The 24,825-nt window shown below is 42.9% G+C and overlaps 1 protein-coding gene across 9 annotated transcripts in view; it reads left to right on the forward strand.

Annotated features, from left to right (window-relative positions):
* HDAC7 (histone deacetylase 7) overlaps positions 1–24,825 on the forward strand; it is a 51,334-nt gene that overhangs the window by 19,360 nt on the left and 7,149 nt on the right. For 2 of the 9 annotated variants that reach the window (XM_074225668.1, XM_074225670.1), the window contains exons 2-20: positions 3,264–3,314; positions 8,193–8,377; positions 8,527–8,617; positions 9,163–9,265; positions 10,958–11,073; positions 11,341–11,466; positions 11,778–11,869; positions 12,056–12,166; positions 12,385–12,565; positions 12,868–13,064; positions 13,313–13,471; positions 14,623–14,845; positions 17,731–17,864; positions 18,003–18,123; positions 18,470–18,519; positions 20,086–20,193; positions 20,962–21,017; positions 21,279–21,366; positions 22,366–22,509. In XM_074225668.1, coding sequence (XP_074081769.1) covers positions 3,264–3,314; positions 8,193–8,377; positions 8,527–8,617; positions 9,163–9,265; positions 10,958–11,073; positions 11,341–11,466; positions 11,778–11,869; positions 12,056–12,166; positions 12,385–12,565; positions 12,868–13,064; positions 13,313–13,471; positions 14,623–14,845; positions 17,731–17,864; positions 18,003–18,123; positions 18,470–18,519; positions 20,086–20,193; positions 20,962–21,017; positions 21,279–21,366; positions 22,366–22,509 — 2,336 coding nt within the window. Of the gene's footprint in view, positions 1–1,791; positions 8,378–8,526; positions 8,618–9,162; positions 9,266–10,915; positions 11,074–11,340; positions 11,467–11,777; positions 11,870–12,055; positions 12,167–12,384; positions 12,566–12,867; positions 13,065–13,312; positions 13,472–14,622; positions 14,846–17,730; positions 17,865–18,002; positions 18,124–18,469; positions 18,520–20,085; positions 20,194–20,961; positions 21,018–21,278; positions 21,367–22,365; positions 22,510–24,825 lie in introns of those variants that run through there. The other 7 variants (XM_074225665.1, XM_074225664.1, XM_074225669.1 and 4 more) reach the window with 6 other exon arrangements.

Below are 24,825 nucleotides of genomic sequence, written 5' to 3' on the forward strand. Positions count from 1 at the left end.
GTTTAGTGCCCTACCAATCAAAATTCCAAAAAATTACTTTAATGAGTTAGAAAATATTATAAGTGGGGGTGGCTAGGTGGCGCAGTGGATAGAGCACCAGCCCTGGAGTCAGAAGTACCTGAGTTCAAATCCGGCCTCAGACTCTTAATAATTATCTAGCTGTGTGGCCTTGGGCAAGCCACTTATCCCCATTGCCTTACAAAAACCTAAAAAATATTATAAGTAAATTCATATGAAGAAATAAAAAGTTGAGAATTTCCTGGGATTTAATGGAAAAAGTGCAAAAGAAGATGGCTTAGCCCTACCAGATCTAAAATTACATTATAAAACATCAGTTATCAAAATTGTCTAGTATTGGCTAAGAAATAGAGTGGTGGATCAGTAGAATAGACTGCTGTTTGATAAACCCAAAGAGTCCAGCTATTGGAATAAAAATTCTCTCTTCAATAACAACTGTTGGAAAAATTGGAAGTTAGTATGGCAGAAACTTGGATTAGACTAACATCTTACGCCCTATACCAAGATAAGATCAAAATGGATACAGGATATAGACATAAAAAGTAATATTATAAGCAAATTAGGAGATCAAGGAATAATTTACCTGTCAGATCTATGGAAAGGGAAGCAGTTTATAACCAAGGAAGAGTTGGAGAACATCATTAAAAGCAAACTAGACAATTTTGTTTACATCAAATTAAAAAGCTTTTGCACAGACAAAACCACTTAACCGAGATCAAAAGAAATGTAGTAAACTGGGAAACAGTTTTTACAACTAGTATTTCTGACAAAGGACTCATTCCTAAAATATACAGAGAACTGAGTCAAATAAAAAAAGAAGCCATTCCCCAACTGACAAATGGTCAAAGGAATCACAAAGGCAATTTACAGATGAGGAAATCAAAGCGATCCATAGTCATAAGAAAAATTGCTCTAAATCACTATTTGTTAGAGAAATGCCAGCTAAAGCATCTCTGAGGTACCACCTCACACTTCTCAGACAGGCCAATATGTCCAGAAAGGACAATGATCAATGTTGGAGAGAATATGGGAAATATGGGACACTAATACATTGTTGGTGGAGCTGTGAACTCATCCAGCCTTTCTGGACAGCAATTTGGAATTATGCCCAAAGGGTAACAAAAATGTGCATACCCTTTGATCCAGCAATACCACTACTGGGTCTATACCCTGAAGAGATTATAGAAAAAGGGTAAAAACATCACTTGGACAAAAATATTCATAGCAGGCTGTTTGTAGAGGCAAAGAATTGGAAATTAAGTGAATGTCCTTCAATTAGGGAATGGCATAACAGAGTGTGGTATATGTATGTGATGGAACACTATTATGCTATTAGAAACCAGGAGGGATGGGAATTCAGGGAAGCCTGGAAGAATTTGTATGAAATGATGCCAAGCAAGATGAACAGAACCAGAAGAGCATTGTACACCCTACAGCACTATGGGGGTGATGATCGACCTTAATGGACTTGCTCATTTCACCAGTACAACAATCAGGCACAATTTCGGGGGCATCTGTGATGGAGAATACCATCAGTATCCAGAGAAAGAATTGTGGAATTTGAACAAAGACCAAAACCTATTACTTTTCATTTAAAAAAACATTATGTAATTTTTCTATCTCTTATATTTTATTTTTCTTCCTTAAGGATATGATTTCTCTCTCATCACATTCAAGTTAGATTAATGTATACCATGGAAATAATGTGAAGACTAACAGACTGCCTTCTGTGGGGGGTTGGGGGAGGGAAGCGAGATTAGGGGGAAAATTGTAAAATTCAAAATAAATAAAATCTTTAAAAAAAAATTACCTAGCTGTGTGTAGCCTTGGGCAAGCCACTTAACCCCATTGCCTTGCAAAAACCTAAAGTGTAAACCTTGTGAGAATCGGGTGATAAATACTTTTTTAATGATTAAATATCATATGAATATAAATGTTATTAGCTTGAGAGGTAAAATAGCAATAGAGAGTCAGTCTTAGCATCAAGAAGACTTGAGTTCAAGTTCCAAATCTGATACATCCTGAGAGTGTAACCCTCTAAGAAGCTGAGAAACTCTCTGCATTGGTAGACATTTACTTTGCCAGTGAAATTGCAGCTTTGAATGAATAATACATCTCTGGATCTTGGGATAAAACATAATAAAAAAATAACTGATACCAATCATTAGTCTCAGACCTCTAGCACCTTCTTTTCTGCATCCTTCGCAGCATCTCATCCTTCAGGCTACAGGAGGGAGCCTCTTTTGACTGCCCACTCTGGTGAACAATTGCTATCTCTGGGAAAGGATACTCTAAAGACTTAGAGATTAGAGGGAAGGGATTGTCAGAATAGGATGGTTGTCTATTCATGAAACAATTTTAGACTAGAAAGGTACAGGTTGGAAAGCAGATTGGGCTAACAGAAAGAATCTTGGATTTGTAGTCAAAGGATCTGGGTGAGAATCTTATCTCTGCTACTTCCTAGTTACATAATGTTGGGCAGGTCAGTTTGAATCCTTGTCCATAAAAGAGGGCACTGGATTAGTTCAGAGTTTTGTATGTGGCAGCCATGTGAAACTTATGGATGATCGATGAATGAGTAAATGAATAAATGAATCAATTATTAAGTCATTACTATGTTCAAAAGTGCTGGGGAGTCAAAACAAGACAAATGGGAAAAAAGTCAGATGGAAAAGCCCTGTGCTCCTTAGGGCACAATAACAAAACAGATGTAAAGCTTCTTCTTTAATGTCATTTCCACTGATAAAATTTTATCAGTTTCTGATATTGAACCATTTGACAATGCCAAGGACTTGGGTGTCAGAATAATAGTTTAAAATGTATAATATAAAATATATAGGATTACAGAGGGAACCAATTATACCAAAATGGGGTTATCAAAACATTTTTACAAATAAGTTCATAAAGAACCCCTGGACTAGATCATCAGTATGGCTTTTTTCCAGGTCTAGATTTTATGATTTTATTTCTATGAAACTCATTTTATGGATGGGAGGGAGAGTTGAGAAACATGCCCCCAGTCAACATTTGTATTTGAGGAAAGGAAGTGACATAGTACCTCCTTGTGATGACTGAGATTCCAGGTTTATGGGAGTTCAGGATATGAATTTGAGGGAGAGAGAAAGCTCTAGAGAACCCCCAGGATAGGTCCTTTCTTTTTTTCATTCTGCCCTGACATAGCACAATCCTTCCTAAATTCTACTTTCCTCTCTGCAGCTTTCTCACTCATCTTTTTCTCTTTGCAGATGGGACCCAGGTGAGCCCTGGCCCCCAGTATCCCAGCCTCCCTGGCACAGGTAAGAACTGGACCTCAAGAATAAGGAATTGGAGGAGTACTACAGGCAGGGCACAAAAGAATAGGAAACTAAGGGAAAAGAAGAAGAGGAAAAGCAAGCCTTTAAGGAGAAAGGAATAGAAATGTGAGAGTGGGGTTCTAGACTTCAGACAAATGGGGAGAAAGATTGGTTTGTTTCCTGGAGAAGATTTGAAGAGTGGGACTTATAATGGCATTTCTCATTACTATTCTAGATCTCATCTTTACTATGAGGGAGCTCAAAATGGAGGAAGAAGTCCTCTTCTTATCTCTATTGAGTTTATTAAGGGGATAGGGTGGAGGGGTAAGGAGAAGAGTACTGTCTATGCTCTGCTGTTTAGTCTTTGGTGAATGGAACATGGGTTTAGTCTTTGAGTAGGAGGTTAAGTACAATTTGTCCATTTCTTGCCTTTCCCCACCTCCTTCTCCACAACTTCCTTGAAGCCCCAGGGTTCCATTTTTTTTTTGGCTGGTAGGCTACCTGGGAGGGGTTAGAACCAAATATTATTGAGTATGTTTTATATGTATATATATATATATATATATATATATATATATGCATAATAATAGCACTTTATAATAAAGCATTTTCACAAAGCCAATCTCATTTGATTTTCACAAGGGTAAGTATTATTATCCCCATTTTAACAATGAATAAATTGAAACTCAGAAAGTTTACTTGCCCAAGATCATCTAGCATCCAGTAAGAAGAAATAGACTTCAACTCTGGCTTTCCAATGATCTTTCCATTATAGCTTTGTCTCATGTTCCATCTCTCCCCCTCCCCCCCCCAGCTACCTGAAATCATGGCCTTTATTTCTTCCCACATTCAAATATATCCTGTGTTAGGAAAGTTAGGACATGAAAGTGCAGGGTTCATCTGTTGAAAGAATTGAGTAAGTATGAGAGCTGCAAAGAGAAGAGGTGGGAGATGGACTAAGATGGTATGGAAGAGCAAAAGAAAGTACATATCTGCCTAACTCCTACTACAAAATGTAACAAGGAAAGTCACTATCCTAGTATATGTATATGTATACCATTTTAGATGATATAAGGGGCAGATATTAGAAATTACTGAGGCAGATAGGGAAAATGCCAGATAAGTGGTACAGAGAATAAGTGCTATAGATCTAGTAAAATATTGTGGAGGAGCTGGGCCTTGAGTCGGACCTTGAAGAATGGATAGAGTGAAGATAAATAGCAAAAAGTAAGGGAAGGGAGTGCAGGCAAGAGGAACTATGTGAACAAAAGCATGAAGTCAGATAGACACTTAAAGTGCTCTAAAGAGAGAGAATAAACTTGTTTGACTGGAACAGAGAACTTGTGCAAGAATGTAATCAGGACAGATTGGAAAGCTGTAAATGCCAGGCTTCCTTTAAGAGGGATTCCAAGGCTCCAGGGAGCAACCCTCCTACCTGAGCAGAGTATTCATTTGCATGAATCTGCATTGATTTAGTGCTTTAAGGTCTACAAAGAACTTCACATACTACATTAACTCTTTGATCCTCACAGCTTACTGAGATAAATGCTATTATTATTTATATTTCTATTGTATTATTAGAACACTCAGAATATGGTAGACCCTTAATAAATGCTTATTCCTTTCTCTGCTCTATCTTTATTATTACTCCCATTTTATAGGTGAGGAAACTGAGGTACATAAAGGTTGAGTGGTATCCCATAGCTAGAAAGTGTCATAAGTGAAGAGAGTAGCAAGATAGCAAGACCCAAAATTCTAGGGCTAGATATGACCAAAGCCCTTGGACTCATTGTCAAATCAAATCAACCAACATTTATTAAGCACTTATATGCCTTTGTGTTTACCAGAGGAGATACAAAGAAAAACTAAACAAAAAAAAATGTAGATTTAGTTAGGATTTAACCATTTCTAAGAAGTTAGTATTTCCCTTTTCTCTCATTAGTAGGGGTCCTAAGCAAATCTATGTAGCTTTTTTTTTTTTGCAAGGCAATGGGGTTAAGTGGCTTGCCCAAGGCCACACAGGTAATTATTAAGTGTTTGAGGTGGAATTTGAACTCAGGTACTCCTGACTCCAGGGCTGGTGCTCTATCCACTTGGCCACCTAGCTGCCCCTAAATCTATGTAGCTTTACATTACCTGTAGCCCCAGAACTTAAGCAAATTTGTGACTTTGGGAGCTCTTCAGGGGAGAGGACTTAGTATCTGGGATACCTGGGAAGTTTAGCCTGACACAGAATACCAAGCCCATAGAAGAACCATCTAATTTCTTTGGGATAACAGGATCATAGATTTAAAACTGACAGGAACTTTAGATTTTATTCAGGCCACCCCTAATTTTATAGATGAGGCCTAATGAAGTTCAGTGATTTTTCCCAAAGTTAAAAAGCTTTGTTAGTGAATTGTGTCCAACCCTTTGTGACTCCATTTTAGAGCTTTCTTGACAGAGATACTAGAGTGGTTTGCCATTTCTTTCTCCAGTAAGATGTGGTACTGAGGCAAAGTTCCCAGTGTCACATAGCTTGTAAATCCCTGAGGCAGGATTTGAACTCAGAAAGATGAATCTTCATGATTCCAAGCCAAGTGCTCTATACACTTTGCCATTTAACTGGTGTTACATTGCAAAATCAAGATTTAAACCCAAGTTCTTTGACTATAACTCCATTGGTCTTTGTACTGTATCACAGACTGGAAAAGACTGGAGATAATTTAATTTCAACCTAGAGCTAACCTGAAGAATCCCTGAACTTGGAAGGGGAAAAAAATTACATTTTTATTTTCACAATGCTCCACCTGAAAAAGCATTTCCTTCAATATTTAAAAACATTATTCTGAAAAAGAATACCTCAGTTTCTACAGGCTGTCAAAGGGATTCCACCAAAGAGGTTAAGAACCTCTACTTTAATCCAATCTTCTTAATTTACAAAAAGAGATATTGTGGTACAGAGAGGAACAAAGATTCCCCAGAAGTCACATGGCTATTTGGTCAAAGAGCCAGGACTAGAACTCTAGTTTCCTGATTCCTAAACTAAGGTCCTTCTTCCTAAGCCATTTTGCCCTACACCTTTCCATCAGACCCTGACAGCATGGTTTCTTGCTGGGTGCTGGGCTTTGAGGAAGCTCAGCTTTGGAACATGTGACATTCTTCCTGATGGAAAGCATTTTGCAAGGCTGTGTGTGGCACAAGGGATGTGAGTGGTTGGCTAGCTGTCAGGAATTACCTGGGGGTAATTCACTTAACCTCCCAGTGCCCTGGGCCCTTTTCTGAGAAATTGCTGAGAAAAGTGCTGATCTACTTTGATAGAGGAAGTCCCTTTTAAGGGAGCTCCCTACATCATGAATATTCCCTTCCTAAATTTTTTAATTTAAATTTTGTAAAAAGATAGAAGCCCCTCTTTTTTTGGGGGGTGGTTGGGTTTCTTCAGTTTTTTTCTGTTACCGGGTAGGAGGAGCACTACCCTCCACCTTCTATACCCTTTCCTTTTCCTGGATCCTCTGCCTCCCTCCCTCCCTCCCTCTTCCCTACCCTGAGCTTCTCTGACCACAGGGACCGGCTGTGCTTGGTGGAACCTGCTCTGGGAGCTGGCTATAAATAGCCATTTTCACCGAAGATTTTGGCAGGGTTCCCAGCAGCATGGAGGGGCTGGCCTGGCAGCGGGTGGGGAGGGCACTCCAGGAAGAGGCAGCTGTGCCTGTAGTCCCTGCTATGCCTCTGGGCACAGAGGGCACTGGAGGATACAGGTACTACTTTAGCACAGGCCTAAATGAACTGAATAATTCATTTCTATGGCCAAGATTTGTCCCCAGCAACCCAGGGGTCAAAAACATGAAGAACTCTAACTTGGAGGGGTCAATCACTTAGATTGTTCTCATGAAGACCCTCTCCATTCAGCTTATGGGGAAAGAGGAGTCCTGCCAAACTGCACATTTAGCCCATTTGAAGTCTCCCTCTCCTGGAGATGAGCCCTTCAGTTCTAAGGGAAGCAGGATTGATCATAGTATGAAGGAAGGATTAGAGGGACTGTGTAGCTGAGGTCCAGAAAGCTCACTGGCTGACCCCTATGAAGAAGGCCACATTTCTTTTCTTTAATTTTTAATTTAAATATTTATTTTTCCAACTGCATGTAAAAATAATTTTCATCAGTCATTTTTTGGTAAAGTTTTGAGTTCCATATTTATCTCCCTCCCTCTCTTTCCTACTCCCTCCCTTAGAGAATAATCTAATAATCTAGGTTTTACATGTACAACTATGTTAAACATATTTCTATATTAATCATATTGTGAAAGAAAAATCAGAACAGAAAGGGAAAAACCATGAGAGGAAAATATATAAAACATAAAACAAATTTAAAAAAATGAAAATAATATGCTTTGATCTGCATTTAAACTTCATAGTTCCTTCTCTGGATATAGATAGTAGTATTTTCCATCACAAGTCATTGAGAATTGTCTTTGATTATTATACTACTAAGAAAAGCCAGTCCTTCATAGTTGATCATTATACAGTGCTGCTGTGAATGTGCACAATGTTCTTCTGGTTCTGCTCACTACACTCAGCCTCAGTTCTCACAAGCCCTCCCAGCCTTTTCTGAAGTCTGGCTGCTCGTGATTTCTTACAGAACAATAGTGTTTCATCACATTCACAGACCACCTTCTCCAGCTGAAGGAGATCCCCTCAGTTTTCAACTCTTTGCTACTACAAAGAGAGCTGCTGAAATAGTTTTGTACCTGTGGCCTTTTTACCCTTTCCTCTGATCTCTTTGGGATGTAGACCTAATGGTGGTATTGCTGGAGGGCCACAGTTCTAAGTCATGGTGTATGGGTGGGGTAGGCAGGAGCGGTGAAGAGGGCCATGCTTCCATCTGTGTCCACCTTGTGTCCTCAGCCAGTTCCACCTTCTGCCCAGCACTGCCAGTCCCTCAGCTGCAGCCCATGGACCTTCGGGTGGGGCAGAGGCCCCCTGTGGAGCCCGCCTCAGAACCCACTCTGCTGGCCCTTCAACGCTCTCAGCATCTGCACCACCAGCTCTTTCTTGCTGGTCTACAACATCAACAGGTTGAACACATCCAGGTAAGTTTCTTCCAGAACCTTAGCCAGATCCCTCAATCTACCCCCATTCACCCATACATTAACCCCCTAAGTGTCTTCCTCACATTGGTCTCCTTAGCCCCTTACCTGCCTTGCCCCCCTGACCTCTTTCTCTATCACTCCATCCTCAGCTTTCCCTGGAGACTCCAGTGCAAGAAGCACCAGGAGGCCATCAAGACCAGGAGCTGAGGCAACTTCTCCACAAGGACAAGAGCAAACGGAGTAAATAAAGGAGGACTCTTCTCCTTGTTCTCACCCCCCAGATGTCTCATTGGCAGAAAGTAGAAAGCAGGGGGGATGGAGGTGTTGGAGATTGTTTGGTCCTCTCCATACCTATGTCAGCCCTCACATAACAGTTTATCTGAGGGGCAGCTAGTGGATAAAGCACCAGCCCTGGAGTCAGGAGTACCTGGGTTCAAATCCAGTCTCAGACACTTAATAATTACCTAGCTGTGTGGCCTTGGGCAAGCCACTTAACCCCATTTGCCTGGCAAAAACAAAAAACAAAAAAAACAGTTTATCTGGTTCTAAATATGTGTGTTATGTAACTGTGTTTGTTGGCTCCGAGAGAAACAAAGGGCAAAAAGGCCTTGGGGGGTGGGGTGGGGCATGGGAGAGGAAGCTCCTCATACATATATATATATATATATATATATATATGCATGTATGTATTGCTAGGGGCCTAAGCTGGGCATTGGACAGAGAGTGTTCTGGGGAGATCACCACCCCCACTCCAATTCTTCCAACCTCCCCAACCTATCCTGTAGGTGCTGTGGCCAGCCATGCTGTGAAACAGAAACTGGCAGAAGTCATTCTAAAGAAGCAGCAGGCAGCATTGGAAAGAACTACCCATCCCAACATCCCCTTCAGGTGAGTCCTTCCCTCTCCCCACCCCAGGTATAGTGACTGCCATTTCTAACCAAAAGCCTATGACCCTAAAAAGCATACACCAACCAGTTCCCTCCAGCCTCGAGCTCCTCCAAGCTCTCCAACACCAATCACCCCACAAAGAGAACACAACTACCTCCTACCACACACACACACCTAACACACAACAGTAGCACCCTGCCCACAAAGTCCTCTTCCTTTAAAACCCTCTTTGATACCTACATGTGTCACCATGCTTGGTTTGACTACCAGACCCAAACCTCAAAGCCTCCAAAATGATAGATAATAATAGTGCATAGGACTACTCCATCTATCTATCCATTAAGCAATCCATAAGAATTTGTCAAGTGATATAAATATATACAAAATAAATACGAGCGACTAGGGAAGAAACTAGGAAGTACTAGTATCTACTATAAATATCTAGAGAGGATCTTAAAAGGCCTTTTTTAGAGTTGGTGCTTAGGCTTAAAGAAAACTAGGGTTTCTTAGAAGACAAATAAAGGAAGGAAGATGCTCCAAGCAAAGGCAGAAGATGTCTTTTGTACCATAAAGTACATGATGCTCTATGTATAAAAAACTTGGGAAAGTAGCTTGGAGACAGGTTGTGAAGGGCTTTAAATGTCAAACAGAACAGATGTGTTGAGACCCAGAGATACTAATAGAAAACCAGCAGAGTTGCTTGAAAAAACCCCAAAAGGATACCTTTGCTCTAAGATCAACTGTCTAGGTTGAAGAGAGAGATTTGAGTTAAGGAGACCAGTTAGAACACAGTACTGCCCTCTGGAGCCTTTAAGCAGTCAGTATGAGACAACTAAGCTCCATCCTGACTGGAAAAGCAATGGGGAAGAGTGAAAAAGGCACTGAAACTAGAGTCTGAGGACCTACATTTGAATCCTGGTTCTTATTATCCAAGTGACCTTGGACAAGTTAGCTCTCTAGATGTCAGCTTCCTCATTTATTAAAAATGAGAGGATTGAAGGAAGCAGAATAGATTGGTAGTCAGAGGACCTGTGTTCAAATCCTGACAGCCATTTACGGGAACTTCAACAGTTCCATCTCAATTTCCTTATGTGTCACATAAGGGAGTTGCTTTCAGTGGTATCTGGAATTCTCTTCTAGCTCTCAATCCTATGATCCTATTGAACTGGATTCAGTCTAGAGTGATAAGAAGTAACATTTATATCCTTCTTACTATGGGTTAGGCCCTTTGCCTAACAATTATTATTATTATTTTTTGGTCTTTATAACAACTGTGGGAGATAAGTACTATTACTATTATCCTCACTTTATAGATGAGGAAACTGAGGCAGAGGTGAAGTGACTTACCCAGAGTCATATAGTTAGTAAGTATCTGAGGTCAGATTTAAACTCAGGTCTTCCTAACTCCAAGCCAGCATTCTAATTGCCTCTAAGGCTCTTCTGGGAGTTCATGGTCCCCTGCTCCATTGCCTGACTCCAGGCCCCTGGCCCTACACATTGTTCTCTCAAGCTCTGGGAGAGACCCCCGGTGGGATCAGCTCTGCACTTCTAATCCTGGGACAGTGAAGGCACTGGTAGCTGATGGAGCCTCACTCCCTTAGGTGGATGAGATGACATGAAAGGCTAGAATAATATACCTTCAAGTATTAGGGTTCCAGCTATTCTGGAGCAGCTCGAGCATCTTCTCCACAGAACTCTGGGGTCTCTAGAAACAGAAGGAACACCCCCAACCATGCTGAACAGTTTCCTGCCTACAGTTCCCAGTCTGCTCGGTGACTCCCCAGAACACTTTCCTCTGCGTAAGACAGGTGAGCTGGGAAGAAAATGGGAGGGGAGTGCCCCTGGGAGTGGAGGGAGCTGTAAGGGAAATTATGGGAGAAGTAACTCTTGTGCAGGGGTAAAAGGACAGAATTGAGATGGAAGTAAACATGAGGGGAAGGATAGGATCCAGGAGAGAAAGTACAGGTTCTTCTCTACTTTTCCTCTTACTTCTTGGAGGAAGAGAGACAGAACCCAAAAGGGAGGGTCAGTGGAGAGGGGCAGGGAGCCTGGAATAACTCTAGTCCTCTCCACAGTCTCAGAGCCCAACCTGAAGCTGCGCTACAAACCCAAGAAGTCTTTGGAGCTGAGGAAGAACCCATTACTCCGCAAGGAGAGCGCTCCTCCTAGCCTTCGTCGGCGCCCCACTGAGCCCCTTGGGGGTGAGGGGGATTTAGGGAAGAGGAGGGGACCTTTCCAAAGCAGGCCAGACACCAGGCAGAAGTTCTTCAGGGTTGGGGGGTGGGAGCAAGTTTACTGCTGTTCTGTCCCCCACTTCAGAGAAAGTGCTGTTTTACCAAGCAAATGGAGACCTAACTGACTTTGGAGTTGGGTCTTGGCAGGGAGTGGTGAATGGAAAAGGAAAAGTCTGTTCTTAGAGTGAGAGTATTAGGAAGAAAATGTTGAGGAGGAGAAGAACTGGACCTTGTTCCTCATCCTTGGACATCTCTTTTCTTTCCTCCCAATATTCCAGATTCATCCCCTAGCAGTAGCAGCACACCCGTTTCAGGTTGCAGCTCCCCCAATGACAGTGAGCATGGCCCCATACCTGCCATAGGCTCTGAGGTAAATACCCCTCCTTACCAAATTCTGCTTGCCAGGCAATGATCATGGGACCATTGGAATTCCTTCAAGCCTTTGAAATCCAATTAGGCACCTCTTGGGAATTTAGGGTCCAGAATCTAGAAAGAATGGTTTCCTTGGGGAAAAAAATCTGCAGAATGTGACCCCTCCTCCTGCTCCCTATGATAGGAGCTTTTAGCCCAACGGCTTCGACTACAGGAAAGTTCAGTCGCCCCATTTGCTTTTCCAACGGTGTCCACACTTCCTGAAATCACCTTGGGGCTGCCTGCCTCCACCAGGGTAAGTGACTGAGGTACTTCCTTTCTACTCCAAGTCCCCTGTAATCTCTTCCCAGCTCTTCCTTGGCATTGACTTCTTCCTTCTCTCCTTCATCTAAGTCTCCCCTACTGAACTTCCCCCCCCAATCCAGTCTCTATTCTAAATCTCCTTTATTCTTACCTCATAACTCAATTCTCTCTTAGCTAGCTGCCTCCTGTTCACCTCTGCTTCCCTCCCAGGCTGATGGTGACCGAAGGACTCATCCTTCTTTGGGGCCTCGGGGACCTGTCCTGGGGAGCCCCCATGGTCCCCTCTTCCTGCCCCCAGGCCTAGACCCTGAGGCAGGGGGTACTTTGGCATCCCACCTGCAGCCCATCCTCATCCTGGAGCCCTCAGTACCTCATCCCCCACTGCTGACTGGTGAGGCTCTCTCTTACTCCTGGAGAAGGTATTGGTGGGGAAGGGAATAAGTGGGAGAACAGATCCCTGTACCCTAATGACTATTTAGTCAGAAGTGATTGGTCCTGTCCCAGAAAGATCCTTGTATGATTTTCCTGCTAGCAGCCCCCTCTAGATCTCTTTGTTAAGCCCCTCCCCAATCACATTTTCACTTCCTCCCAAAGACTATGTTCTGCTCTTTCCTCCCTTCCCAACAGTTCTAAGCTTCAGAGATGTTTCCTCCTGTTTTCTCTCTCCCTTCACCCTATTCTCTTTCTCTGTAGTGCCTGGGCTTGGGCCATTGCCCTTCCATTTTGCTCAGACACTACTCTCCAGTGAACGGCATTCAGGGTCTGGTCCCCACACGCCACTGAGCCGGACACGCTCAGAGCCCCTGCCCCCCAGCACCACTGCTCCCCAGCCACCAGGCTCTCTACAGCCCCGCCTGGATTGGCTGAAACAACACTCACAGCTGAGCAAGGTGAGGTGGGAGGTGGGAGGTGGGATGGGGAGGGGAAGGATGGGGTATTGGGGTCAAGGAGTACTTCTATTTTGAGGTACTAAACTAGATTTCTCTAAGGTGATGTGAAAGAAAAGGAGGAAGTTTAGAGGGAAAGAGTGGGCTGGCAGCAATTATTCTCAATTAGATAAAGCATTTGGATTACTCCCTATCTCCTGTCTCACTGACTTGAGAATCACTTAACCACCTGTAGTAATTCTCCTCCTCAGAAGTCAACAAAACCAAGTGAGAAGCCTCGACTTCGGCAAATCCCCTCAGCAGAGGACCTAGAGACTAATGAGGCACCTGTCAGAGGCCCAGAGAACAGGGACTTCATCCATGGGAAGCCTGAAATTGTTGGTCCTGCCTCCTCCCAGCAGCACCAGCAGGTAGACAACCTCTACAGTCAGAGGCGCCCAGGAGAAGTCTACAGGGGCCCAGTCAGGACAGGAAGGGAATGGGGAGGAGATGGGAACCATCAGAGCAGATATCCTTCTTTCCTGCTTCATTTCTCAGAGGAATAAGCTCTATTGAATTAAAGTCACACACATATAACAAAAATTTTATAGCTCACTACCACCAGAGGGCACAAAGTCTGAGTTTTGGCTTCACGGGGATGTACTCCAAAGTCCATTCACATTTTCCCAAGCCATCTCTTCTGTGACCAGCAGCCTTCATATTTAAGGAAGTTGGCAAAATCTAGGGACAAAGGCTATGGCCATGAAACTCAATCAGACTCAATTTTCCCACATGGGCAGAAAAACTCTGATCTTGGTCTTTGGATCCTGAGTCTGGGGTATGAAGAGCCAAGTCTTTGTGAGAAAAAAAAAAAAAAATGAGCATGGGGCAGCTGGGTAGTGAAGCAGATGGAGCACCATCCCTGGAGTCAGAATGACCTGAGTTCAAGTCTGGTCTCAGACATTTATTAACCTGTGTGACCTTGGGCAAGTTACTTTACCCCATTGCCTTGCAAAAACAAAACAAAAAAATGAGCATCCCAGCCTTTTTGAAGTTGGGGAAACAACAAAGGAATTGGTGGCAAAGAGCAACAGAACCCTCAGATGGAGTTTTCTCGAAAAATCATGATTGGATGATTTAGTGGGAAAACACTCCTGGCTCTGGAGTGTAAAAGTCCTGAGTTCAAATTTTATCTCTGACACTACTTGTATAACCTTGGACCTCTGTATCCTCACCTATAAAATAAGGAGGTTGTGCTATAGGCAAATTTCCTTTCAGCTCAAGAGTTCTCATCCTATTATCCTGTGAAGTCTAGAACTTGAAGGCTGACATATGCAGCAGGCAAAACTTCCAAGTACACCTGCTCCAACCAGATGAAAATACAATTGGGAAATGTTTAACAAGATACATAAAAATATAATACAACATAGATAATGTTCATCTGGGGTTTTCTAGTCAATATGTAGCCAGCAGGGATCTGTTTCTATTTGAGTTTAATACCACTGGTCTAGGGGCAAAAGCAGATGGGGTAGTGTTTCGGGTTGGAGAAATCAAATTATTAAGAAGTCATCTTCTCTTTCAGATATTCCTATGGGAACAGCAGCAACGGCTGTTGGGTCGGTTTCCCAGGGGAAGTTCAGGTGACTCACTGTTGTTGCCCTCTACCCAAAGTGGACACCGACCCCTGTCCAGGGCACAGTCTTCCCCAGCTGCCCCTGTCTCCTTGCCAACTTCAGAACCACCTAGCCAAGCCTTAGTACTACCTTGCCCTGACACCCCTGCCCGGGCCCTGCCCTATACAACTGGTAAGACTGAGATTGAGATCCAGGTAGAAAAAAAAAAGACTATAGGAAAAAATTACTGGAAGTAAAGTGTGTGTGTGTGTGTGTGTGTGTGTGTGTGTGGTGTGTGTCTAGGTCAAAATGTGTCATGAATCTCTGTGGCAGTGTTTTCAAATGTATAAAACAAAAAGTATAAGATTACAAAGGAAAATAATCACATTGAAATGAAGTTATCACAATATTTAAGAAACAATATACCTCAGGGCAGCTAGGTGGCACAGTGAATAGAGCACCAACCCTGGAGTCAGGAGTACCTGAGTTCAAATTTGGCCTCAGACACTTAATAATTGCCTACCTGTGGGGCCTTGGACAAGCCACTTTAACCCCATTGCCTTGCAAAAAAAAAAACTAAAAAAAAAAGAAAGAAACAATATACCTCAAATTAAAACTCCTGCTCTCTAATCACACTTGTACATAAATTCTGAAATCTTAGTTGTCTGGGGTGTAATGCCTAGGAAAGATGCATTTGTCCAGCTCTGACATTGGATTTAGTGTCCTCTCTCTTGAAGCCTTTCCCTTCCCAGCTACCTTCTTCTCATCATAAACTTTCTCTTCCCCTATCCACCCCACACCCTCTGAAGTATCCTTAGTTATTCAATTTCAACAACAAAAGTAAGGACCTACTCTGTCCATGGCCCTTGGTACTGAGAAAACAAAAGTAAAAAGTCATCAAGAAAGTTAAAATTTAACAGAAAGCAAGGGGATACCTCGTGTACAGAAGTCAGTAAAACAGTGCAGTGTGTGACAGATGGAGTAAAAGATATCCTCTATAAGCTTTTTGAACAACATTTTGCAGAACTCTAATATAGGCTGGCAGAGGGGATAGGGTGAGAGGTGACTTCACAAAGCACCACTCCAGAACAACAAGATCACAAAAGGTAGAACTGAGAAGCAAGTATGTACCTACTCTTCCTCTTCCTCCAACAAGGGTCTTCTCTAAACCTGAAGAAAAGAAGTCTGGGCAGAAAGCAGCTGGTTTCTTCTAAGCAGGCCTGTTATTGCACCTATTTTTCCTCTATCCAGAGACATAACCTCAGATCTCTCCAGAGACTTATCTGAGTCAGGTTACAGGGGATGTGGTTGGGAAAACAAGATGGTCAGCTCAATTCAACAGATATTTAGTGTCTATTAAGTGTATAAGAAGGTGATGAAGTTAAGAGAATTGATCCTGTGGGGTTTTAATTTCCCTGGGTGGGGGGGAGGGGGAAGATATGGTTGAGGTTTTCTTGGCAAAGATAATACAGTGATTGGCCATTTCTTTCTCCCACCCATTTTACAGATGAGGAAACTGAAGCAAACAGGGTTAAATGACTTGCCCAAGGTCACAAAGCTAGTAAGTGTCTAAGGCCAAACTTGAACATAGGGAGAGAAGTATTCCTGTCTAGGCCCAGCATGGTGTCTATTGTACCACCTAGATACCCTATGTATATAAAACATACAAGAAAATATAAAGTGATTTCAAAGCACAGAGAGTTCTTACTTCTTGGGGGGGATGTGGAAAGGGCTCATGTAGTGGTTGTTAATTGATTGGTTGATTCTTGTCCTTTGTTATTGAAGAAGACCAAAATGACATCACTATGTTTGAGACAAATTACAGTGGGTCCTACTGTGGCTGATCAGACCAATATGAGCTCTGAATGCACTAACAAAAATTGGGCACAAATAGTTCATGTGCTTTGAAGGAAAGTAGAAATTCTAAGAGGCAGGAGATATATAAGGGAGATATCTTAAGCAAAGGGAACAGACAACTGAGCTGTAATCATAGTTATAAGGAGAAATAAAACAAAGAATGGACAAGGTAACTAAGTGCCTGAGCTAGGCTACCAACCTTAGGAGAGCCTTCATTTCATTCTCCAACTTCTAAATCATTTAAAACTATCCAAAAATGGCTACAGCAGCTCTTGGCTTCCTTTCTGTGATGGCTCCTCCATCTTTTTTTCTCCTTCCTTTTTTTTCTTATTCTCTCCTATCCTCTCATTCTCCTGTTGTCTTTTCCCTAGCTCTTCCTGAAGGATGGTGGTCAGGAAAATAATGGAATTATTCGAGTGCTCTGTTACTCCATCTCAAGCCCTGGTGGAGTGATAGTGACATAAAAGGGGAAAGACTGTACATAGATGAAAGTTAGATAGATAGATAGATAGATAGATAGATAGATAGATAGATAATCTCATTTGCTATTGAATTGTGAAATGCTGTTCATTTGTTCAGTCATGCCCAATCTCCAGAAGTTAAATGACTTCATCAGGGTCACACAGGTAATAAACATCTGAGGTCAGACTCAGGTCTTGTTGACTCCAGGCCCAGCACTCTCTTCACTGAGCCAAACAGCCATTTAGGAATCTAGTTGCTATGTTCCCTTAGAATTATGAAATTCAGTGAGAGGATAATCTTTGTGAGGCTATCATTTAATTTCACTTATGACCTGGCAACACAGACAAATGCTAATTTGCCTGACTGCTGTATGACTGTAATTGATATATTTAGGGGTGATTGTTCTGTGCATATGGGCTTGGGACTGAGGTGCCCTGGATTGTATGGGAGGTGTCAGTCTGTATCAGGGTGGTTGTGGGCATGTCTGAGCACTCTGGACAATGGACAAAGGAAGAGTTGGGCCACCATTATGTGGCTACCTGGGACAGTATTGGGGTACCAGTGGTTGCAGCTATGTGTGTACCAGAATCAAATGGTCAGAGTCGGGAATGTTGGGGTAGAGGCACATTAAGCCCCCTAAAGGGAGGTTGAGCTTTGACCTGACAATTGGTTGTGCTGGGCTGTATATTGTGTCTGAGAGTGTTGGGCATGGCTATGTCCTCAAAAAAACAATATCTTATTGCCTGACACCCTGGTAGGGTTGGTGTATGATTCGGTGATGCTTAAACACCAATGCTCCTGTGGAGACAATAGCAACCATCCTGAGCATGCTGGCAGAATCCAGAGCATCTGGTCAAGGCTACAGGAACGGGGGCTACGGAGCCAGTGTGAGGTGAGGGGTTGGGGATGGGGCTGGGGATGGGGATGGGGATGGGGCTTGTGGGAAGGAAAAGGAGTGAGGATAGAAGAGCAGAAGGAGCAAGCTATACAGGGGAGAGCCACTGGGCTACAGCAGCTTCTCTCCACCCAGTGTCTCCGAGGCAGGAAGGCCTCCTTGGAGGAACTACAATCAGTTCATGATGAGCGACATGTCCTGCTTTATGGCACCAACCCACTCAGCCGACTCAAATTGGACAATGGAAAGCTTGCAGGTAGGAAATCATGTCCTGCAGCTTCCTCCTCATTCTCAGCTAGAGACTTTTCCCCCTTCCTGTTCCCTCAAGACTGGCTCCTACCCTGAACCCAGGCTCCCATCCCCACAATCTCTGATCTGGCCTTCTCCTTGGCTTTCCACTACCCTGCTTCAACCTGTCACCCCAGCTTTGCTGTCCCAAACTTATGCCCACGCTTATTACTCAACCACCTTGTTTTGTCCTTTGTCCTATGTGGTTTTTTCATTCTTCACTTTTGCCCCATGCCTTCAATCCCTTTGCCATTGGGTAAAAAAGACTCATTTGCCATAAAATTCTCTATGTACCCCCCCCCCTCTCCCTGCAGGGATCCTGGCTCAGAGAATGTTTGTGATGCTGCCCTGTGGTGGAGTTGGGGTAAGTGCTCCCTCAAAGCCCCTGAGTGAGCATTATACCTGCTGGCGGCATTCCTGTTCTGCCAGCCTCCTGTTCCCTTTCTGTATTCCTAGGGCTCATTTCCTATGTAGTTTGTATGCCAGAAAGTACTTCCTAGGGGCAACTCTCACCAGTTTTCAGCCCCTTCTCCTTCCCCTTCCACTGGCTAGAAGGCTGGCTAGATCCTCAGGTCAGAGAGGAGAGCCACCTTGTCTCTGATTCTTTTATATCTTTCCTACCACTGAGCATCCTGCCCAGTCTGTCATCACTGAGTGAATGAGCCATGGGCCTGAGAAGCAGGACCAAGATATGGCTTTGGGACATCGGGTACTCCATATAAGGGCTCTTGTGCTGTATAATTGGTCCTCAGACCTAGTCCATCAGGCTACTTGCAGGTATCAGATCTTTCAGGCATGGGTTGGAAAGCAGTGAGGATGGCTAACAGTCCCACTATGCAGAGAGCAGGACTCCACTGTATGCCTGGACTCCTTCTTTGCTCCCCCATTATGAGTTTTCCCCACCCTGGATGACCATATCTCATACTGTGACCCATGAGTCAGCCTCTTTTGCTTCAGAGCAAGGGAGATACCAACCTAGGGTAGATGGCGTGGGAGGATTGAATGGCCTGGTGGATTTGGCTATAATTTGAGCTGTACTTGAGCTGGGATTGTAAAATTATAAAATCCAGGGCTGGTGTTCGGGTACAGGAAGGAGAGCAGAAAGCTGCAGATGGTGGTAGGACCACTTGGGAGCAGCTAGTACCCTGTTTAAAACTTCCTATTTCCTACCACTTTCTGGTTTTTCCAACTGTTGTTACTTCTGTTTTCTCTTCCCTTCTCCCTTTACCTCTAGCTTTCTCTCTCTCTCTCTCTCTCTCTCTCTCTCTCTCTCTCTCTCTCTCTCTCCAGCTTCTTGTGACTCTCTCTACCTTCCTTGTCTCTCTTGGTCCACCTCGCCCCCTCCTTCCCACTTCCCTGCCATTTCCTCCTGGCCCCACCATAGCCTTTGAGGGGAGCGGAACCATGGCCCTGGGGCTCGGTTGAGGGAGGCCTCCCAGCCCAGGCCAGGGCCCTGAGTGGAAGACAGTGGTGCAGACAGCCCATCCAGCTTGGACCATCCCAAAGGGCCTGAGCAGGGTCAGCTGGAGTTTAAACCCTCAGCTTGACAAAAACCCTGAGCTCCACCCAGGTAATGCCATGTCCCTTTACCTGAATGGGGAGGCAGGGATGATGTCTATGGCAGGATATACCAGCCAATCTGGAATAAGTTCCACTGATTGAAAGATGGGAAAGAAGATGGGAAAGAAAAAGCACATTGGGATTTGAGGGCCTCAACAGGCCTGACCTCTGGGCAGTGCAAGGTACTGACCTTCTTCAGCCTTGAAGGGCAGAACTGTCTACCCAGATCTCTGACTTTTGGCATTCTTGCCATGGAGTGGGCACTGCCCATCCTACTGCCTGCTTTGATCCCTGTCCCATGGGGTGCCCTTAGACCATTATACTAACTATAGAACCCCAGGTGATATTGGCTGTGCTCTGGCCCCTACAGGTGGACACAGATACAATCTGGAATGAACTACACTCCTCCAATGCAGCCCGTTGGGCTGCTGGAAGTGTAACTGACCTTGCCTTTAAGGTGGCTGCCCGAGAATTAAAGGTAGGGAGTGAAAGCAGAAGAGGGATAGGTATGGGTGGAAAGCAGGTAATGTATAGCTGCTCTATAATCTATCATATGTGTTGCTTTAAATAAAAATTATATTTTCTTTCTTAAAATCTACAATTCCCCTAATCTGGAAACTGATTCTATTTGTTACATTTGTGAAATCATTATACACACATACACATATACACACAGAATGAAATTTAGGGGTATTAAAATATGTAAATTTACTTAAGTGATTAAAATAACCTTTGTTGCAATTATCTTCCCCATCCCTAGCCCTCAGGCTGCCTATCTGGTGTAACCCAAGTATCCGTTATTTACAGCACAATATAAGAAGACCTTCACAGATGCAATCCCTTATCTCTTAGTACTTAGAATCTATTGACTTAGAAAAATTAAAATAACAAAGTAAAATCAGCTAACCAAGATAGATTGTAAGCTTCTTGAAGGCAGAGCCTTGTGTTTATATCCCTGGCTCCTATACAGAACTTGGCATGTAATAAATGCTTACTAATCAATAAATGATGAAGTGTTATCATCATGGTAAGCATAGCTTATAGTGAAGATATAGGGATAAGTGGAGCACTGGGATTCCTAACCTAATTAAAGCAGGAAAAAGAAAAGCATTAACTCTCACTAGGAGAGCAACCAAAAGCCTGGGCTTTTGGACCAGTTTGTAGAAGAGAAAGGTAGGCTGTTAGGGAAGGTGGAGACAGAAGTCTGGTTGTGTCATGCTTATACTGATGTTCTTCTGTTCCCCAGAATGGTTTTGCAGTAGTGCGGCCCCCAGGACACCATGCAGATCATTCCACTGCCATGTAAGCCCTGGGTGTGGGAGTCCTGGTAGGGGGAAGGGAAGGAAGTTCCCAGAGAATAACAGGGCAATCTCTACAGGAATATACACACAAATAAGCCCCTGAAGAGATTTGTCAAAAGAAAGATTTACAAGTCACCCCATCCCCAATTTTCTTCTCTCTAACTCCCTTAGAAGAGACATAGGGGTGAGCTTATACATGTGCTACATTGAGGGAGGGCCCCAGGGAGAGATCAAACTGGTAGGAATACTTTCCTCCTCCTAGGGGGTTTTGCTTCTTCAACTCAGTGGCCATCGCAAGCCGGCAGCTACAGCAGCAGGGGAAGGTTAGCAAGATCCTCATTGTGGACTGGGTAAGTCTTTTGCCTCCCTCTAGACACAGTCCTGAATGTTGTGGTATAATGACCACTGCCATTAATAGTAATAGTATAGTAATAGCAGTGAATTTTCACCACCTTTAGAGGGATGTTCCCCTAAAACATATGTTAAGAGTCTTTTATACCTCTCTCCTCAGAGCTTAAACTCTTCTAGGACAACTTTTCTCTAGGACTAGAAAAGAATAGAAAAAAAGGAGATAAATACAGAGTCAAATTGATGCCCAAAAAGGATATAGTGATCTTCTCTGGATTGAGTAATCACAAGCAGAGTCAAGTCTTAGTATTGACCTTTTTTGCCACAGCTCCTCTTAGTTAGTTGAAATGAAGGATACCCCTGAACTCAATTTCTATATAAGAATTGACTGAGCTGAGGTTCAGTGGCAAGGGTTTAGCAGCAAACCATTCGAAGGAAGCTGGTCAGTTCTAGTCCTTCTGACCAAAGATTAATGAAACCCTCCTGAGGGCTCCTGACTTTGTTAGATACCCATAGGCAAAAATTATTCTCTAGACCCAAATCTATTGAGGCAGAAAGTTCCCAAGAACGTACACCAACTGAGAGTCCTAGACATTAAAGAGTGGGATTCTAGTGCTTCAGGTGAGGAGTTCTCTGGGTTTCATAACTTGGGAATATCCTAACCATGACACCCAAAAATATTTCATATAACAGTAACTTGCTATGCTTAAGCAGACAGTGGTCAGAATAAGGTCATCAGTGTCTGGGCCTCCCTGTTGCTGTTTAGAGGCTGGTTGTTTTTAGTGTGTAGCAATGGTGGGGGGGGGGGTAGGATTTAAAGAAGAAGAGGTTTTCTGCCAGTGATAACTACAGTGCTTTTCTTCCTGTCTCAGTACCTGGGTTTCTTTTATATCACATTAAGTGAGGGGCATGTTCTAATGGCCACAGTTGGACAATCCCTTTCTCCCAGGCTCTACTCCATTCTATTATTTAGTTCCTAGACCCTTCCCTACCTCACATAGGTTCATCTCACAAAAAAAAAACAGGATGTTCACCATGGCAATGGAACTCAGCAAACCTTCTATGAAGACCCCAGCGTGCTCTACATCTCTCTACATCGACATGATGATGGCAATTTCTTTCCAGGCAGTGGGGCTGTGGATGAGGTAACATTTGGAGTCCTTCCCCCTCCTCCTATCTACTGGCTTATCAATATTGACAAAAAGGAGTTAACACAGGATAATTCACCCTCCTATAGGTAGGCAGCTTCCTTGTCCTTAATCTCTTGGTGTCTGTTGTCTTTGCCCTCTATAATTCATCTTCGGGAAATTCAACTACTAAAAATAATAAATCTAAAACACAGATCTGATCTTGTCACTCTCTTGCTCAAAAAACTTAGAACTCTAGCCCTATCAGTAAGAATGAGGGTAAACTGGTTGGAAAAGAAAAGGAGAAAATTCACAGAAATAATTTCTCATCTGGGAATTATCACCTCCCTTGGAGTAAAGAATTATCCTGTTAGGGAGTTGGTCTTGGGAAAGCTGTAGAACCCTTTTGGACTGAGTCTCTCTAATTAATAAGAAATTTCTCTCTTGATCCTGTTTGTTTAAAAGCAGAGAGATTGGGGCAGGGCCAGCCCAAGCAGTGCAGAGAAACATTGAGAGGGGATAGAGAAGGAGGGATCAGTCTAGGATGGGTTGTCCCTATATTACTTGTTTATACCTAGTATCAGCCAAAATTCAGGTATGACCTCCTTACCTCAGATATGTTGAGTCCCTTGAGTACAATAGTTTGCTGTTAAGTCCAATTCTACAAACATTGGTAGCTGCTAAGGTGGTCGTTGTGTGTCAGGTCTGGAGTCAGACCTGAGTGCAAATCCAGCTTCAGACACTTACTAGCTGTATGACCCTGAGCCCCTGTTTGCCTCAGTTTCCTCATCTGTAAAATGAGCTGGAGAAGGAAATGAAAAATCACTCTAGTGTCTTTACCAAGAAAATTCCAAATGGGGTCAAGAAAAGTTGATCATGACAGAAATAACTGAACAAAAGGTGGCTAAGATGATTTGAGGTAAGAGAAAGCAAAGATGTGGAGACTGAGAAGGGTTTTAATTAAGAGCTGGCATCTAAGCTAAACCTTGAAGGAAGCCAGGGATTCTAAGAAGGATCAGTGAGGACAGAGTATATCTCCAAGAGAGTCTCATCTGTCTACAAAGGCAAAGAGGTGGGATTAAATATTGAGTTCTTGAAACAGTTTGTTATCCAGTTTAACTGGAATATATCATATAGGAAATGGAGTAATTGAAAATATGAGAAAGTAATTGAAAACCAGACCCTGAAGGACTTCAAATGCAATGTTAAGGAGTTTGTATTTTGCAAGCACCACTAAAGTTTTTTTGAGCAAGAGAGTGACAAGATCAGATCTGTGTTTTAGATTTGTTATTTTTAGTAGTTGAATTTCCGGAATATGAATTATAGTGGGCAAAGACAACAGACACCAATTAGGAGACAATTGCAATAGCCCTAGACAAGAAATTATCAGAGCCTATTAGAGTGGAAAAGAGACAGATGCAAGAGAGGTTGTGGAGGCAACTGATTGGAAATGGAGGATGAGGAAAAGGAAAGAATGAAAGATATTTAGGGGTTGTGAAACTAGGTGGCTAGAAGGACAGTGATAATCTAAATAGAAATGGCTAAGTTTAGCAAACAGGTGAAAGTAAGAAGAGATAACAGTACCACAGCTGAAGAGCATAGCAGGGTCAAAGTGAAAACCTTTTAAGGATGGAAAAAACCTAGGAGGAAATATTTCAGTAGATAAGAAGAAACTGAAGGTAAGAGAAGGAAAGAGATTGATAAAAGGGGCAAAGAATGGAATGGATGGGATCAAAACCACAAGTAGTGTGGTTGACTGTAGCAAGGAGACTAGAGCAAAGGAAAAAAAGAATGAGGAATGATGCAACGAAGGAGCCCACAGTGAATTCTTTGATTTTTTTTTTCTGTAAAAGATTAGAAGTGGCCATCTGTTGAAAGGAAGGAGGTGGATATAAAAAGAAATTTTGGAAGAATATATAACAACACCAACATCTTTGGATCAAAGGAACTCTTTTCCAAATGTGCCTGGGATTTCATTCCCTTTCTCCTGTTTGATTCTTATTCCTCAAATGTTTATCTGTACTGCTTGAAAAGAAACAGTGTCATTGAGTTATCTCCCTAATTTTGGTAACAATTTGAGGGGAAGGAACAAGCCATCTAGTCCGATCTTATTTTATATCTGAGGAAACTAGTCCAAATATGTGATTTGCCCCAAATTACACAATAGCAAAGTCAGGACTCAAATCCAGATCATTTGACCTCAAGTCCAGTGTTCTTGTCACCACACTTCATGCTGTTCCTTCAGGATTTCTTTAAATCACAAGTAGCTGTCCTAGCACAGTAAAGATATTCAGTTTATCTGCCATTCCACCATAATGGGTATTTCATGAAACT

The sequence above is a fragment of the Macrotis lagotis genome, chromosome 2 (assembly GCF_037893015.1).
Source record: "Macrotis lagotis isolate mMagLag1 chromosome 2, bilby.v1.9.chrom.fasta, whole genome shotgun sequence".
NCBI classification, from domain to species: Eukaryota; Metazoa; Chordata; class Mammalia; order Peramelemorphia; family Peramelidae; genus Macrotis; species Macrotis lagotis.